The sequence below is a fragment of the Panthera pardus genome, unplaced genomic scaffold, assembly GCF_024362965.1.
Source record: "Panthera pardus isolate Hobbes unplaced genomic scaffold, ASM2436296v1 HiC_scaffold_27, whole genome shotgun sequence".
Lineage (NCBI taxonomy): Eukaryota > Metazoa > Chordata > Mammalia > Carnivora > Felidae > Panthera > Panthera pardus.
The window spans coordinates 116,480,800-116,499,151 of record NW_026526843.1 but is presented as its reverse complement, the minus strand read 5'-3'; the positions used below and the strand labels follow the sequence as shown (position 1 = coordinate 116,499,151).

The window sequence follows — 18,352 nt, the reverse complement described above, 5'->3', positions numbered from 1 at the left end:
TCATCCAGTTCCCCGCAGCTCTGCCCTCCCAGCTTCAAAGAGATGGGCATCTTATGGAGGATATTTTGCAAACGAACAGCCCATTGTACGGCGGAGTACAGTAAACACAAGAATCGGAGAAGTAGAGGGCTGGGAAGGGGTATGTAATTCACCTGGGGAAGCCCGAGGGTTGTTCTCCTGACAGTATCCAAATTGAAATGTGAAGGATGTCTACCAGGAAACCCAGTGAAGCGGAGGACAAGTGCAAATTTCTGGAGGCCAGAACAGAGCCCAGAGTGTGGAGAACCGGCAGTTCACCACGACATCAGAGTCTCAAAGCTGGTCTCTAGGCCGGTCTCAATCCAGTAACTACACTACCCACTTTCCATCCCTCAAAGAAAGCAAAAAACCCAGCACCGTCCTTCCTGTGCCTGCAGGTTTGCCCTTCAAGAGTCTCGGAGCACTTGCCATAGGTTCATCAAAGATGTCCTGAGCACCCCCTCAGCGCAGGTACCTTCCAGGACCAGCCTCACAGTACTTTCCCCCTTTAGGGAGTATTCAATGTATTGCACCAGACCTCGAGGGAGGAACTCTTGAGTGCTGGGGGTTGAAAGACCACGCTGGAAGCGGGACTTAAAGATGTTAATGACCAGGCAAGGACTCATGGGCCTCACTGCTCACCCGCTGTCACTGGAGGGCTCCAGGTCTGCCACTACCTTGTCCCAACCCAGCTATGCCCCAGTGCTTTCTTCACTCCCCCTTCCTTCGCATATCTACACCCGACTCCGGCCAGACGTCCTCCTCGCGTAGCCACACTCGGCGGCGCGCAGCTCTGCTAAGATGGCCCACGCGGCGCGGCCAGTGGCTGCTGGAGGGCAGCGGCCGGCAAACCTGCCCGCCGCCAGTGCCCACCCCAGAGAGGCTGTCTCCTGGGCGCCTGCCACCTCCGGGCCAGCCACCTTTCCCACGGGGGCGGGAGGGGCCGTTCTGCCGAAAGACCACCGCCGAGGGCAGCGATCCCCGCCGCGGGCAGCGATCCCCGCCGCAGCCTTCACCGGGCCCGGCGGGGACTCGCGGAGACGCGCTCCGGCGGGAGCGCGCGCGCCCGGAGGCTCCGAGGTCCGGCCGCGGCGCGGGGCGGGCCGAGGCGGGACTGAGGGCGGGGCGGCCGCAGCCTCCGCCATTCCCCGCTCCCTCCCCCCACCCCCGCCGAGGCGCGCCACCTCCCCGCCCCCACCCCCCCTCCCCCACCGCGCGCGCTCCGCCCGCCCCGGAGCCTCGCCCTCCGCCACGATGAGCAAATGAGCGCGAGCGAGGGCATGAAATTTAAATTCCACTCAGGGGAGAAAGTGCTGTGCTTCGAGCCTGACCCCACCAAGGCGCGAGTGCTGTACGATGCCAAGGTGCCGCCGCGGAGGGACAGGGAGGAGGCGCGGGCCGGGGACCCCGGGACGGGTGGCGGAGGCGGATGCGGGTGCGGACGGCGGCGCGGCGCAGGGGAAGTGGCGGGGCCCGGCGCTCCATGCCGGCTGCTCCTCGGCTTGCGCGGCGCCGTGCGTGCAGCAGGGGGCGCTCGCGGGACGCTGCGCGGGGGAGTCGGGGCCCGGGCGCTTCCGCTTCCGCCGGCGCGGGGCCGCGCACGCGCCTTCGGAAACGAAACCTCGCGCGTGCAGTGTCGCGAGGCCGGGGCCGCGACGTCGGTTTGCGCACGCGACGCCAGCGAGGGCTGCGCGTCGAGGAGGCCGTTTGCCGGCGGCCTCTACCTTCGTGTTAACTCTCACCGTTCTGCGCGGTGCATCGTTGCTTGGGCTCCCGTGCGGCACCCTGACTGACCGAGCCAGGTCCTAAACTGTAGCGCCAGAGCACTGGCCGTCGACCAGCGACGTCGTTGCCCTGGAGCACCAATTGTGTCTGGGCCCGATACCTCCCGTAGGCCGGACCCTCTCCCCCCCAAACCCGAGGGCAGTGTTGACCCGGAGCTTTCGTTCCTCAGCGTCTTGCAGCATTTAGGTTTTCGATCCCCGACTCGCGCCCCGTGCCATCTAAATTTCGGGGGCTGGGGGAAGGTGGGGGGCGGGGGGGAAAGTGAGCCATAACTGCAGCTCCTGGGGTTTGGATGGCGAGTGGGAGTGGGCCCCGTAGGCCGGGGATGGGGGCTGGCCCCGGGCCCCAGGGCCCCAGGTGCGTCTGGGCGACGCCGGCCTTGGGGGAATTCCCGAAGCCTCCGGGCTTTGTGAGTTCCGTCTTCCGGCTCCTCCCCCCGCAGCCTTGGCTGTTTGCTATCCCACCTCCCTCCCCTCCTCGAGTCTCCCCAGGGGTGACACGCCCCATCGTTTGCCCCAGGTGTTCCCTCTGGGGACTCCGCTGGGAGGGAGGGCGTAATCCTCTGCCGTCCTGGCCCTGGACGCAGCGGAGCTGGGGAGACTACAACTCCCAGAGGTCTCAGGGCTGCAGCTCTCTTGTCTGGCCTGGACTCTTGTGTTAGTGACAAGTCGGTCGGCCAATGGCTTCAGGAGCTGAACTCAGTCTCGGTATCCGAGGCCAATCGTGGGTCGGTTGGAGGGATGTTTCCTATTTTGAGGCATCCACTCAGGAAAAAAAATGGAATTGAAAGGGAAAATGTTTCAACCCAGCTTTCAGTCTAAAAAAGGAGAGAATGCGTTCTTTTCTTTTAAAAAGAGATCTGTGATCTAGTTTTCCTGATCTAGCTTGCACTAGTCTGTGTGTTCTGTCATTTGTGGACAATATTTCCTGGTTTCAGATTGTCGATGTTATTGTTGGGAAAGACGAAAAAGGCAGAAAGATTCCAGAATATCTGATCCATTTTAATGGTTGGAACAGAAGGTGAGTGTACTTGTTAAACGGGATTGAAGATTGGTCATCTTTGCAGCACAAGAACATTGCAAACTTAAGTTTTAGAAACACTTGTAGAGAAGCTTCACTTCCTGTTTCTGCTTTTTTATCAAACCTTTCCTATTCTGAAGAATGATTACTTTCAAGTCAATTGTGTTTGGATTCTGGAAACCCTAGTTATTTCTGTGCCTGAATGAGTTCCTTTTTCAGTTTATTTGCATCTTTTTTGTGTGAATTTAAAATATTTCAGTAGTGTTCTAAAACTTCAGTACTTTTGGGACACTTCTGCTTCTGTGAGGTGCTGTTAGTATTTGTTCACACCAAACTAAAATACTGAATTTTGTATCCTTTTCTCTTTTTTTGTTTGATTAGCTGGGATAGATGGGCAGCTGAAGATCATGTCCTTCGTGACACCGATGAAAATCGGAGATTACAGCGTAAATTGGCAAGGAAAGCTGTAGCTCGCCTGTAAGAATACAAAAGTCATGAAATGAATGTTATTTAGTGTGCTTTCTCTCAATGTTTCGAATTTTTTAAATATAAAAGTAAAAATACGATAGACATGGTTTGTTAAATAGTCATATGTTTAAAGCGTGTTAATGAGGAATTGCTATTCTAACTGCCGTGTTTTCAGAGAGGTTACTGTGGAATCTTCTGAGGTGGAGATTAACATTTATGTTCTAGGATTTAATGATTTTTAGGTCCCTAAGAATCGTTGCTGTTATGTCTTGTTTGTACCTCCAGACCCATATCAGGTGGCATCGGAATTTATTTCAGCGGTGTTTGGTTTTCTTTCAGAAGAAGCACAGGAAGAAAGAAGAAACGCTGCAGGTTGCCTGGTGTTGACTCTGTCTTAAAAAGCCTCCCTATTGAAGACAAGGATGAAAATGATGAAAACTGTGAGTGGCTTGACTTCGTTTTCTCTGGCTGAAAGAACTTTTACCTCCTTTTATGTCACAGGATTGAGGGGCGGATTCGCTGCAATTACAGACAGGGAACCAGTTCAAGCTCGAGCTCGTTACGTGTAATGTCTACCCGTTTTGTTTTTGACAGTAGCAGCCCATAGTATCTCATCAGCCTTGCCCGTGACCACTGCCTTCTCAGCCAGTGTTTTTCTTTGTACTAACCCCTTATGTTTCCTTCTTGCCACTTCCTGGGCCTTGACCCCAGTTACGAATGCAACAGAGAACCATAGGCTCTTCTAGGTGACCAAACACGTTTAGATCATGAACTTGTGTGGTTTTTACCTTCACTGAAATCGGTGTTACATTTCTCAAAATAAATTTCTTTTCCAAAAGGTCCAGTATTTGTGTTCAGCATGTAAAACATATGCAGGGTTGGGGCGCCTGGGTGGCTCAGTCGGTTAAGTGGCCGACTTCAGCTCAGGTCGTGATCTCACAGTGTGTGAGTTCGAGCCCTGCGTGGGGCTCTGTGCTGTCGGCTCGGAGCCTGCTTTGGATTCTGTGTGTCCCTCTCTCCCTGCCCCTCCCCCACCTGCAATCTGCCTGTCTCTGTCCCTCAAAAACAGATAAATGTAAAAATAAAATTTTAAATATACGCAGGAGTACAGTTAATTATTGCCAGCGGCAGGACACACGTGCCACCTTAGCGAATTATGAGTGTAAAGGTTAAGGAAGTATATGATGCCGGTTTGCCTGATATTTTCTGTTTTACCTAGCAATAAGCAGTTCCTCTGATGACAGTAGTGAAGAAAAGGATGAAGAAATAAGTGAAGAAAGTGATATTGAAGAAAAGACGGAAGTGGTATGAAGTTTTTATTGTAAAATCTCTGTCTTAGGTATATATTTAGTGGTAAAATTATGTGATAAAATTCTCCACTTGTGGATCATTTTCTAAAAATGCATTTGCTTAACCAGATATTATAGAGCTGTACTTGATTTTTATGGGAAAATAATCTTTATTTATATTTATAGTCACCGTATGAACCTCTTGGTGGCTCTTCTTACCCATAAACTGTTTGCATGAATCATGGTTACTTCTTTCTTTCCAATGAAATCATGAACTTTATTTCTGTGATGGTGATTAGTGTTTAAATGTCGTGTATCAGAGTTCCGTATCTTCCGCCTGCCTTCAAAGTTAACATACATCTCACTGCCAACGCTGAAAGGAGACAGAAGCAAAGTAAGCATTTGCAACATGCTTAGTGCCCTAAAACCCGTAAACCTGGGGCCTTTCATGTGCTTTTCTCTAGGACATGTGGCATCATTACTGGTATGAATGTTGAGGATTAACTGCGTTTGTTTCATAGTAGGCTCTCATGTGTTTGTCTTTGGATATAGACCCCCCTCCCCCTCATTATAAGTAGTTAAAGATGCAATTGTGACATTGCAGAAGGAAGAACCGGAGCCACACACAAGAAGGGAAATGGAAGAAAGGACAATAACGATAGAAATCCCAGAAGTTCTGAAGAAGAAGCTCGAGGACGATTGTTACTATATCAACAGGAGGAAACGGGTATACAGGGAGAATACATAAAACGTGGATTTGTAATAGAGCTTTCATTTAGCCATATTTTGCAATCACAGACTCAAATAATTAAAAACCTTGTAAGAATGAAATTCATATTTTAAGTTTTGTACTGAGTCAGGTTCTAAAGTTCCCTGACTGTGGCATTCTTGCTGATTGCATTAAGGCGTGCAGTCTTTCCCAGCCCTGGTTGTCCATTAGAACCATCTAGGGAGCTTTGCCAAACTCCTTATGCCTGGGCTTCATTCAAGAGGTTAAGACGTAATTGATCTGTCATGGAGGCCGACTGCGAACATAGTCTCCCAGGTGGCCCTAATTGATCACTAAGATGTGAGTCACTGCTTACATTTATTTTGAAAACTTATACTGTGATCTTCATGGGGATATGATTAGGAGAAGCAATCAAGGAGCCTCAAAGTATATTTAAAAGATTCTCCTCAAGCAGAATTGGCTTTATTTTTTTAAGATTTTATTCTTCAGTGATCTCTACACCCAGCGTGGGGTGTGAACTCACAGCCAAGGTCAAGAGTCGAATACTGTACTGACTGAGCCAGCCAGGCACCCTGAGAACTGGCTTTATTTTTGAGTTAAAAAGTTTATAGAGACAAGAGCACTGTTTCTTGGAATGTACGATTTACACAACGAGACGTGTGCATCAGATGTCTATGTTTTCATTAACAGTTAGTGAAGCTTCCGTGCCAGACCAACATCATAACTATTTTGGAGTCCTACGTGAAGCATTTTGCTATCAATGCAGCCTTTTCAGCCAATGAGAGGCCTCGGCACCATCATGCTATGCCACATGCCAATATGAACGTGCACTATATTCCAGCAGAAAAGAAGTGAGTAGTGGGGAGGGGGGGATTGGTGGCTCAGTGGCTCACGCTCTCTGTGTATTAGAGAAGTGACTTCCATTTAGGATAGGTGGCACTCTCCTTTTCTCTAATTTGGAATTCATTTAATACATCACTTAAGAATTCACTAATTCATTTAGTAACAAATTTAATCTCAAAATATCCCTGTTTCAAAATGCCCAATAACTTTTTAGGTGTCTGGTGTGGATACATTGAGCATATGCACTGCCTCAACACCCAAGACCTGGTTTTCTCAGTGATACAACATAGGGAGATAACTCTTTTTCCTCAAGAAGCACCAGAATGGGGGAATAACATTTTGCAAACAGCTTGTTTGCAAACAGGTTTTTATTCCAGTCAGGATTATCGTGTTCATGGCCTGTGTTCTGCATGTGGCCCAGCTCGATTAGAGTCCGCCAGGCAGAGTGTTGGATTTGAAACCAGTATTAGGAGTAGTGCATCGGGCTTGCCCCCTTCAGCTCCTGGTAATTGGGTTCTGTCCACCGTCGGCAGCGCAGGCTGCTTGGGCTCCTCATGTGACACTGAACGTAGTCATTTGTGTTCAGTGTGATGTTAAAATCACTAGTGTACTTTTTTCACTTTGTACTATAGTTTTGTGTTTGCGCTTAATTTTCTGTTGACAGCATCTATAAACTCTTTATACATATAGGTGTAACGTATAGTGTTTAACTTTAAAACACCACCTTCTTAAAAATGTGCAACTTGATTCTGATATTTTGGAAAGTATTTACTGCATCTGTAATCTCTTACTCTCCTAGCGTTGACCTTTGTAAGGAGATGGTGGATGGATTAAGAATAACGTTTGATTACACGCTCCCACTGGTTTTGCTCTATCCATATGAACAAGTTCAGTATAAAAAGGTGACTTCATCCAAGTTTTTTCTTCCGATTAAGGAAAGTGCCACAAACACTAACAGGTAAGTTAGCCTGCAGTCTGACTGATGTCAGCAAATAGTTGACTCTGTCTTTGAAGATTTCTGTCTGATGCTATGGGGCCAATAGGTTTGGAGGAGGAGATTGAAAGGTGGAGTTTTTTCCTGGGTTAGCCAAGTCGTTCACTTTCAAATGGCTCTGAGGGGGCGCCTGGGTGGCGCAGTCGGTTAAGCGTCCGACTTCAGCCAGGTCACGATCTCACGGTCCGTGAGTTCGAGCCCCGCGTCGGGCTCTGGGCTGATGGCTCAGAGCCTGGAGCCTGTTTCCGATTCTGTGTCTCCCTCTCTCTCTGTCCCTCCCCCGTTCATGCTCTGTCTCTCTCTGTCCCAAAAATAAATAAACGTTGAAAAAAAAAAATTAAAAAAAAAAAACCAAATGGCTCTGAAAGATTTTACCAAGTGAAGATTCCAGTGTGAGAACTTGGTTGGATTTTGAGCAGCTAACTCGTCTTCCCAAAGACAAGTGGGGTGAAGACACAGGGCTGAGAAGGGCGGAAGATGTGTGTTTGAATTTAGCTCCTTTACTTGCTGGTTGTGTGACTTGTGGAAATGCCTTCTGAGCCTCTTCCTTTTGCCTCTGTTCAATGGAAAGAGCGTTTGCCTCCTCGAGTAGTTATTATTAAATGAGAAAGTTCTCCAAGGGTTGGCCACCTTTTGCTTTGAAGTAAAGGTTAGTTCCTCTGCTGTGTCACCACTTTCTTTCCTCAGTCACCAAGCATGCCCAAATCTCTATTGTTTGGTTGAGAGAGTAGGGTCGGAGATCTCACCCTGAAGTCTGTACCTTCACTGGACAGGCTACTTCCCTGTCTTCCTGGGCCTCTTTTCCTGGAAGAGCGGCCTGTTCTCATGTTTTCCGCACCTCCATCTCCGCTCGCCTGCCTACCGTCTGCCTCTGTCTACTGCTGCCCCTGCTCATTCTGCTTCCCCAAGAGAGGGTGCTGACAGCTGCCCGCTCGCCAGACGCCATGCTCTGCTCTGGCTACCTTTCCCTTCCATCCCCTTCCTTCCCTTCGTGGCTCCTCGTTCCTGGTTTTCTGCCTGCCTCATGATCATCTCTTTTCAGCCTGCCTGCCTGCCTCCCCGCCTCTCCCATTGGTTTCACCCTACGTGAGAGGCCTGTGCAACTCCTTGGGGACCTGTGTTGATGTCCCCATGCCCTGCTTCAAACCTCAGGGTGGACTGTGTGTTCCACAAAGCTTGGCGGATGCTTGTGGCTTTTCTTTCTAGTCTTGTAGTAGTTACAGCGTAACGGAACGACACGGTATCCTACGCTTTTTAAAACAAAATCTATTGAAGTATAGCAGACCCAGTGTTACATTACTTTGAGACGAACAGCACAGTGATTGGACAGTTCCGTACGTTATGCTGTGTGGCCCACCACAAGCACAGCTGCCGTAGTATTCTTACTCTCTTGAGTAGGGTTTCTCAACCTTGGCCCTATTGACGTTTTGAACAAGATCATTCTCTGTGGTGGGGCTTTCTTGTGCCCTGTGGGATGTTGAGTGGCAGCCCTGGCCTCTCTCCATTAGATGCCAGTAGCGCTCTGCCGGTGGTGACAGCCGAAACAGCGCTGTCTCCAGATAGTGCCAGTGTCCCCTGGCAGGGCGAGACGACATCCGATTGGGAACCATCGGTATAAGATATAAAAGGGGCATGGGGCTTTAATGCCAACATGCCTTGCAGAGTTATCAAGGGGATGTAAATGATTTAATAGGTCTGGTTACTCCCTTTTTTTTTTATCTTTTCTTATATTTATTTATTTTTGAGAGAGAAAGAGCGTGAGTGGGGAAAGCACAGAGAGAGAGGGAGACAGAATCCGAAGCAGGCTCCAGGCTCTGAGCTGTCAGAGCCCGAATGTGGGGCTCAAACCCACAAACCGTGAGATCATGACCTGAGCCGAAGTCAGACACTTAACCAACTGAGCCACCCAGGCGCCCCAATCCGTTTGGTTACTCCTTAAGAAAACATTTGTTTTGTCACACTTGAAAGTGAAAGTTTATAAGCCTCCTGGAGGAGAGGCAAGAGTGTTTTCAGTGTGAAGGAGGACATGTAAGAACCGCTCCGGGTTTTGCAGAGGTTCTGTGTGCCAGGTGTGTGCGATGCTCTCTCTTCTTCCGTAGGAACCAGGAGGAGCTCTCTCCGAGCCCGCCTTTGCTGAATCCGTCCACACCGCAGTCCACGGAAAGTCAGCCCACCTCCGGTGAACCAGCCACCCCCAAGAGGCGCAAGGCCGAGCCGGAAGCCTTGCAGTCTCTGAGGCGGTCCACGCGCCACTCTGCCAACTGTGACAGGCTGTCTGAGAGCAGTGCCTCTCCTCAGCCCAAGCGCCGGCAGCAGGACACGTCCGCCAGCATGCCTAAGCTCTTCCTGCACCTAGAAAAGAGTAGGTCCACTCCCAGGCGCAGGGCAGCCGTTCGCTTGTGCTTGGCCCGTGCCGGCCGCTGCTGTCCTGAAAGGAGGCTGGCCGGCAAGGGGGGCGGGGAGGGGAGTGAGGGCGAGCGCCCAGTCACAGCCACGTTCGCCCGCTCGCCTGTGGGAGCTCCGCTCAGGAGTTGGCTCCAACCGAGGCTCATGAAGCATTTTGCCTATGGCCGGGAGAGAGAGGAGCCCCCACGCCTGAGCCCTGCGGTCGGATGCTTGGCACCTGCTGGTGTAGCTGGGTCTCGTGGGTCTGGTAGCGGTAGCTCCCCGTTGCCTCCCCCCAGCCCTAATCCAGCAGGCTGGGTGACCACTGCTTACTTCCCGTCCGGATGGATTTGCCTCTTCCAGGCCTCATTTCCTGTCAATGCGAGTAACGCAGTAAGTGGTCTTTTGTCTGTGGCGTCTTTCGCTCAACGTAATATTTTCAAGGTTCATCACATTGTAACGTACATCAGCACTTGATTTTTTTCCCCAGATAATCGAGGTACCGGCTTTTATGGTAGGAAAGTCTTCCCGTTAAAGATGAATAACTTCTCTGCCGTCGGTAATGGTCTTCTGGCAGTCTTTGGTTCAGTTCCTGTGACTTACGAGTGAATAATTAACACCTCTTCCTTTCAAAGAGACACCTGTGCACAGCAGATCATCCTCACCTGTCCCGCTGACCCCTAGCAAGGAAGGCAGCGCAGTGTTTGCTGGCTTTGAAGGCAGAAGAACTAACGAGATAAACGAGGTAAAGCGTTGGCATTACTGCTCGGCCTCCTATGGCTGCTTGAGTCCTGTGGGAGGAAGTCGGGTTTGCTGAGAGGCAGGATGTCGCTCCTGCTGTGGGTATTAACAAAATGCTTCAGATGATGATGCTGAATATTGGTTTTGGTTTCTAAAATGAGAAAATCATTAGGATTCCAGCCCTGTGCCTCTGCTCATCTCTCAAGTAAACACGACTGTTGAAATATGAGTACTTTCATTTTATGTAACAAGCATCAGCACACTTGTTGTGCAAAAGGCCAGAGAGTAAATATTGGAGGCTTTGTGGGCCACATGGTCTCCTTCAAGAGTACCTGATTCCAAAAGCATCCATAGACACTATGTAAATGAATGAGCGTGCTGTGTTCCAATAAAACTTTATTTAGAGACACCAAAATTTGAATAGCAGATCATGTTCGTGTTATGAAACATGGTTATTCTTGTGTTTTTCCAATCATTTAAAAATAAAAAATTCGGGGGCGCCTGGGTGGCGCAGTCGGTTAAGCGTCCAACTTCAGCCAGGTCACAATCTCGCGGTCCGTGAGTTCGAGCCCCGCGTCAGGCTCTGGGCTGATGGCTCGGAGCCTGGAGCCTGTTTCCGATTCTGTGTCTCCCTCTCTCTCTGCCCCTCCCCCATTCATGCTCTGTCTCTCTCTGTCCCAAAAATAAATAAAAAACGTTGAAAAAAAATTAAAAAATAAAAAAATAAAATAAAAATAAAAAATTCGTTCTTAATAGTAATATTAGTAGCCATCCCTTTGCGGGCATGCTGTATGTCAGCATCGTGCCAGGCACTTGTCCTAAATCACCTCAGATTTTCTAGAACAACCTTGCCACTAGGTTTTCGTTTTACAAATGGGGAAACTTTTCATTTAAAAATTCTGTTTTTAAGACCGGTTAACTGATGTGTAGGTAGTGAGTGTTTCAGGGGTTCAGGAGGCGTCTTAGTCTACTGGGATATTTTGTGAATCTCACTTAAGTAGGATTTCCTTGTTTCTGTGCACGACTTTACTAGGCAAGGAGAACACTAAGTGATGAAGGTTGGCAAACTTTTTCTGGAAAGGGTCAGATTGTGAACATTTTCAGGGTTGTGTACCATACGGTCTCTTTCGAGGTTAGCCAGCTCTAGTGTCGTGTGAGAGGGCTACAGACCACTCGTAAGTGAGGGGGTATGTCTGTGTGCCCCCACGATTCATTCATGGACACTGGTAATTGAATTTCATATCATTTACACGCCCTGAAACACTATTCGTGTGATTTTACTAGCCATTTAAAAATACGACAACCATTTTTATCACAAGGGCGTTTGGGCTGGATTTGGCACAAGGCCTTACTTAGTTGGCTGGCCCTTGATAGAAAAACTGGAAAACTTAATTTGTTTTACGATGACATTGAGGGAAGATTAGGAAATTCCTAGGATGAGCAGTCCCTGACATCCTGTTCCTCAGACACGGCCCTGCAGGTGTTATTCAGGAGAGTCCTGTTTCTCGGAAAAGGCAGGGGAATATTCAGGCAAGGCCATTCCCACTCAGGTGAGCCGTGCGAGCCCACCATCTAGTGGTCACGGGTCCAGCCACAGGCCCTAGTAGAACAGGATTTCTAGTGAATGGTTGGAGGGTGCAACAGGCTCCCAACAGTGACTCCTGAGGCCTTAGTGAACTCCCCCCTCGTAAGTGCCTCTGTCTTCGTGTGTTGTAACCAAAGCCCTGCATCCGCCTCCCCTGAGACTCTCTGCCATTGCTGTTTGCTGGCCTGCATCGGGGGAGAGTCTGGATGCACACCTTTCTCATCAGTACTCACGGGTGGTTCTCTGTATGCCCCTGCTGAGACTGCCTCTGCTAGAAACCTGTTCTCCTCCGTGAGACTTACCTTCAGTTAATAGGAGGTGATACGCTGCATTGAAACGTGCAGTTGAGCGAGTGAGGCCGACTGCCCGCTAACCAGCCGAATGGCCTGCTGTCGTGCACACGTGCGTTTCATGGTTCCGGTGATTGCAGATTCCTCCACGTTAACTTTAGGCGTCACTGTCAAGACAGTTGCCGAGTTTCAGGTTGAGGTGCCGGGCGTGGAAGAATGATGCCGAAACCAAATCGCCACCCTCAGTGATCTGCGCCACGGATGGGTGGTGTGGGTGGGTGAGGCCAAAGCCGAAGCTAGGACCTTAGCATGGAGTGCCGCAGAGCCGTGGCGAGACTCACTAGCTTCTCCAGTTTCATCGTGTTAAATTGAGTACATCAGCCTTTCTGGGGTCGTTTGGGCATCCTTCTGCTTTGTCTTGTGGAGGATTTCCTTTGGCTCTACTGTTTCCAGATTAAACTTGATAGATCCCAAAAGGCAAAGCAGCAACTCAGGAGAATAGATCTATAATTTGCTAAAGTATTTCTGTGGAATCTCATCAGAGCACTTTCATTTATTTATTTTTTTAGTGTTTATTGTTTTTGAGAGAGGGGGAGAAGGAGACAGAGGGTCTGAAGCAGGCTCTACGCTGACAGTAGAGAGCCCGACACGGGGCTTGATCTCACAAAGCATGAGATCATGACCTTAGCTCAAGTTGAACGCTCAACCAACTGAGCCCCCCGGGCGCTCCTCATCAGAGGGTTTTTAAATACAGCTCTGCATTTCTATTTGGATAATGTGCTCTCAGAAGTCTGGCATATTGTTTTTGACAGAAAATAATTAGCTCTATTACTTGCTTAGTAAGCTTGGCTATTAGAAACAGAACAAACAAGTTTGCCCTCACTAAATAATATTCAACATCTCATTCTGAAACTATGTTAGGATGAGAATTTCGCTTATGGTAAAAGGTGGGATGGCATCTGATTTATGGAAAATAGGTTAGTCGATAAATGTTGGTAAAACCAGGAATCCAACTAGGGGGAGGAAAATAGTTGAATTTATTCCTAACACCTTGTAAAATTCTAAAATTTTATTAGGGTAAATTCCAAATGGATCCAAGTTTTAAACGTAGAAAAATAAAACCATAAAACACCAGGAAAAAATAAATACATAAATAAATAAATAAATACAGCTCTGACTTTAACAAAACCTTATATCCATCCCCAGTTCTGAAATTGAAAAAGAAGGAAAAGAAATCAATTCCCAGGGTTGCAGTCTATTTTCACTTGATTCAGTGGGTCAGATTAGTTTCCAAAGTCAATCAAATATATTAGGAGATTAGAAAAACCTTAAAACGTGTCTGGGTTACTTTTTACCACTTCATTCTCTAATATGGCATGATTTTCAGGAAAGGAAAAGAGACGAAATGACCAGAACAGTTACAGCTAATTTATAGGTAGTAGCTGTTGGAATCTCACTTAAGGAGGATTTCCTTGTTTCTGTGCACGACTTTACTAGGCAAGGAGAACATTAAGTGATGAAGGTTGGCAAACTTTTTCTGGAAAGGGTCAGATTGTAAACATTTTCAGGGTTGTTGTAGGAAATCAAATAAATTTATTGTTAGAATTTTTAGGTGATTAGAAGTATCTCCATGTTGCCAAGGAAGGTGGGTCCTCGTGTGCTTGGTTTAAAAGGCAAAAATATTTTGAAAAAGTTGCCGTAGGAAACTATAAGATACACGCTGACACGTAATCCATGTGGGAAACACGTGCCTTTATCCTCCCCAACTCCCTAAATCATAATTCCACCAATAAGACATGAACATTGAACATTTTGGTATGTACTTCTACTTGGTAATTTTTCTGTATTTACATAATCCTACACATCATATTGTGTATTTTTTGCAAGCGTTCTTTTGAACTTTGTTATTTTGTAGTTTTTGGTTCTCTTCAACATAAAGCATTATACTGGCCTATATGCTGAGATCATGCCCTTAAATGGCTTCGTGGGAAAGCTAGAGGAGTGACTTTCAAACTTCTACATTGGTTTGTTATTATTGTGTACTCCCATTTTCTGGTCCAGCTATGAAGCAACTCATGAGGCACCACAAGGACAGGAAGCTTGGGAGTGAGGATGTCACGCTGCATGCGAGACTGAGAACCTCACAGCATGTGTATTTCTGCTGCGATTCCAGATTTTGAGATCTCTTGGTAACAATGTTAAGATGCAACAATTCATGCAACTCATGCTTTTCCCAGGTCCTCTCCTGGAAACTGGTACCGGACAGTTACCCCCCAAGTGACCAGCCGCCTCCACCCTCTTACATTTATGGGGCACAACACTTGCTACGATTGTTTGGTGAGAAGTCCCTGGCCCCTGCTTTCTTCTTCCTTTTTTTTTCCACTTTGGGTTTTTTTTTTTTTAAGGTTATTTATTTTTTTTTTAACAATCAAACTCGTGACCCCAAGATCAAGAGTCGCACATTCTTCCAGCTGAGCCAGCCAGGTGCCCCTCCAGTTTGGTTTTCACACCCTTGTTCTTTTATGTACAGCTTGTAATTTTGAGGGTCTAAGAAAAAGCATTGAAAAATGACCTCTTTAAAAAAGGCACTGAATGAATCTTAAATTTCATAAAAATGGTGTTTGTATCATTTGTACCACTACCCTGTGTTCAGTAAGACTTTTTGGTTTTATCTGATAACGTAGATGTTAATTTCAGCTTGAGCAGGATAAATAAGGACCCTCAGTATGTCCTACTCATTGCCAGAGTCTGCTGATTGTAAATGGTTTGGGTTTTATTTTTAATGCAGTGAAACTTCCAGAAATCCTTGGAAAGATGTCCTTTTCTGAGAAGAATCTGAAGGCTTTACTGAAGCACTTTGATCTCTTTCTTAGGTATTTTGATTTCTTTTTTATTATCTTTTATATATCTTTTCTGAACTTCTCCGTAACAGCGGTGGAAGCTAATAATCTGTGTGGTATTTTTAATAGTCGCAGTATTACCTAAGTATGATTGGTTCTAACTGTAATCGTAACATAGGGGGGTTTTGGAAATTTTTTTTCTGTAATTTATCTGTGTTCTGAGTCCAGGATGTTCGTTGTATTGAGGTAAAATTTTTTGTGTCACACTTGAAGAATCCAGTTGGGTAACTGTGAATAGAAAATTAAATTTTTACAGTAGAAGTGATTAAGATCGATAGTAATTTAGTTTTACATTTTTTCTTTATAAGTACCTTAAGTATTAGACTTTTTTGTTGTGTGTACATAAACCTAAATATTAGCATTTACAGGTTGGGTTTTTGTGTTTATTTTTTTAAAGTTTATTTTTGAGAGAGCAGGCGCGTGAGAAAGAGAATCCCAAGAGAATCTCCACGCTGTCAGCACAGAGCTCAACGCAGGGCTCGACCTCACGTACTGTGAGATCATGACCTGAGCCAAAATCAAGAGTCAGACACTCTACCGACTGAGCCACCCTGGTGCCCCTATCGTTTGTTTTTATAACATGAAAATGTAGAAGTGGTCAGAACGCTTTTTTGCAGTAAGCGTTTGTATAAGGCAGCCTGCCACCTAGTGGAGTTTAGGTTGTTTCTATCTGTACACTTGATAGTGGAAGGGTTCTGATGAAATGGTAATTACTGCAGAAGCCAGATACGTGCAATGAAAGTAATCTGTATATAGAAATCAAAATCATGTTCATTTTTTTTCTTTGGAATACCGAGAAGGGGTGAAATGTTAGAGTGCTTGCAAGTTAAAATTTTGCTTGCTGGTGTTCAGCCCTCACTGTAATTATCATCAGGGCAATGTTTTTCTTCTTCCAGGTTTTTGGCAGAATACCACGATGACTTCTTCCCGGAGTCTGCCTATGTTGCTGCCTGTGAGGCACACTATAGCACCAAGAACCCCAGGGCGATTTATTAAAGTTTTGATGGTTCTGGAAGAACATCTTGTCTGTCTAGCTTTGTGCTCTAGGTTCGCAGTGAAGAGTGAAGGTCTGGGGAGATGGTGGGCCTTCTTTACAGGGCTGAGACAACAGCCACCCCCGGGGCTCTGGCGGAGGTGGGCCCGTTTGTTTGAGTTGCTTACATCCTGTAGTTATTCTGTAAAGGTTTACTTCCTGGGTGCCTGAACGGCCTCCAACATCTGACCCTTGCCACTGTACATGTCATCTGTGACAGCAGTTAAGGAACAGCTGTGTTCACAGTGAAACATTAATGGAAGTATGTATAGGTTAGGCTGTTTTAGTAGATGTTGGAATTGTTTGTTAGCAATGACCACGTTTTTTAGTTACTCATTAGCATTAAGCAAAATTGTTTTCCAAACTGTTTTCATTCTCGTGATGAGGCTCAACAGCTCTGTCCACCAAATTTCAGTTTTGCTTGGAAATCACAAAATAGTCCCAAAATATTTTAGAGGGAATTGATATCGATGGCAAAAGAAAATTTGCAGCCCCACACTTGCTTGTTACAGTTCCTTTCGTCCAAAACCTTATTTTTGGTGATCTAAATAAAGTGTTGCCTCTCTTGTTTGAGATTTTACAGCTATACTTTGTTGTGTAATGTTATGGTTCCCTTTCTGTAAAACCTTATTTTTGGTGATCTAAATAAAGTGTTGCCCATCTTGTTGCAAAGAAGCAGGAGTTTTCACTCTGGTCTTGGCCTCTTTGTTGCAGAGGGAGAGTGAGGTAACCTCTTGACTAATAACTTTTTGTTGTACTTTTGTGCCTGCTTTGTTAAGGCCTTTTGTTTTCTATCCCTCTGTGATTTTGCCCCACTTGATGGCTTGACCAGAAGGTGACTACTGGGAGATGCTGCACGCTGGGCTGGGCCAACACGTTTCTCCTCCATCGTTACCAGCTGACAGTCTCTGAAGACACCTTTCTAATCCTCATTATAGTCTCTCGTGTGCCTCCCTCTCCCCCAGGATGCTTCACAAAGTTGTAATTCAATTAAAGGGGTACCAGTACCATACTAGCCTTGACTGTGGTGCCTGCCTTTTCTTACAGCTCAGTTCAGTGGACTTTAACTTCCAAAGACCACTGCTCAGGAATGACAAAGGCCACAGGGAATTTTTTAAAAAATCTAAAATGGCTCAATGGTTCCATCAAAGAGATTTCTGCATGTACTGACCAGTGAGATTCAGAACCTGTAAACCAGAGTAAACATCATCTTAGTGCAGTTAGTTGCTGAGTAAGACTCAAGTCTTTGGTGTCTAACCTGGACTAGAACTATACTTCCTACTGTGTTTCATCCCATTTGGTTTATGCAGTGCCTGTTTAAATCTGGTGTACCTGCAGTGTGCTTGAATTGTTAGAAAAGTTTAATCTATAATTACTCGTGGCCCAGAAAAGAAAAAAAATTTTTCCCTTACAAGAATCTTCTTAAGTGTCCCCAGTGAAATGAACGCAGACTATCTGTTGGAACATTTTTTTTAATGTTTATTTTATTTTTGACAGAGAGACGGAGTGAGAGCAGGGGAGGGGCAGAGAGAGAAGGGGACACAGAATCTGAAGCAGGCTCCAAGTTCTGAGCTGTCAGCACAGAGCCTGACATGGGGCTCAAACTCACGAACCATGAGATCATGACCTGAGCTGAAGTCGGGTGCTTAACTAACTGAGCCACCCAGGCGCCCCAAGGAACATTTTTTTTTATTATGGATCTAATTTATTGTCAAATTGACTTACATACAACACCCAGTGTTCATCCCAGCAAGCGCCCTCCTCAGTGCCCATCACCCATTTTCCCCTCTCCTCACTGCCCCCATCCCCCCTCAGTTTGTTCTCTGTATTTATAGAGTCTCCTGATTTGCCTCCCTCCCTCTCTGTTTGTAACTATTTTTTCTCCTTCCCTTCCCCATGGTCTTGTGTTAAGTTTCTCAAGATCCACATATAAGTGAAAACGTGATAATATCTGTCCTTCTCTGACTGACTTATTTCACTTAGCACAATAGCTTCCGGTTCCATCCACATTGCTGCAAATGACAGGGTTTCATTCTTTCTCATTGCCAAGTAGTATTCCATTGTATATATAAACCACGTCTTTATCCATTCATCAGTTGATGGACATTTAGGCTCTTTCCATAATTTGGCTATTGTTGAAAGCGCTGCTGTAAACATTGAGGTACACAATCATCCTCAATGCAGAAAAACCGAGAGCTCTCCCCCCTGAGATCAGGAACACGACAGGGATGTCCGCTCTCAGCGCCGTTGTTTAACATAGTGTTGGAAGTC

At 46.6% G+C, this 18,352-nt stretch overlaps 1 protein-coding gene across 2 annotated transcripts; it reads left to right on the top strand.

The window, feature by feature from the left end:
- Nucleotides 1-1,231: 1,231 nt before the first annotated feature.
- Nucleotides 1,232-16,756, top strand: MSL3 (MSL complex subunit 3). 2 transcript variants are annotated; one of them, XM_053891842.1, is made up of 13 exons: nt 1,233-1,382; nt 2,741-2,823; nt 3,205-3,300; nt 3,631-3,731; nt 4,511-4,596; nt 5,185-5,307; nt 6,001-6,161; nt 6,953-7,111; nt 9,247-9,509; nt 10,168-10,277; nt 14,386-14,485; nt 14,937-15,021; nt 15,945-16,756. In XM_053891842.1, exons 1-13 carry the CDS (start codon nt 1,281-1,283, stop codon nt 16,042-16,044), a joined length of 1,569 nt encoding a protein of 522 aa, XP_053747817.1. In that variant the 5' UTR covers nt 1,233-1,280; the 3' UTR covers nt 16,045-16,756. The 2 variants fall into 2 exon arrangements, with proteins under 2 accessions (XP_019273417.2, XP_053747817.1); XM_019417872.2 differs by lacking the exon at nt 3,205-3,300 and having other exon boundaries at nt 1,232-1,382.
- The last annotated feature ends 1,596 nt before the right edge of the window (nt 16,757-18,352 follow it).

Bases quoted from the DNA above. Each gene is read 5' to 3' on its own strand.
- MSL3 (XM_053891842.1), top strand. From the start codon at position 1,281: ATGAGCGCGAGCGAGGGCATGAAATTTAAATTCCACTCAGGGGAGAAA. The intron at 7,112-9,246 runs GTAAGTTAGCCT...CTTCTTCCGTAG, and splicing joins AGTGCCACAAACACTAACAG to GAACCAGGAGGAGCTCTCTC. The intron at 15,022-15,944 runs GTATTTTGATTT...TTCTTCTTCCAG, and splicing joins CACTTTGATCTCTTTCTTAG to GTTTTTGGCAGAATACCACG.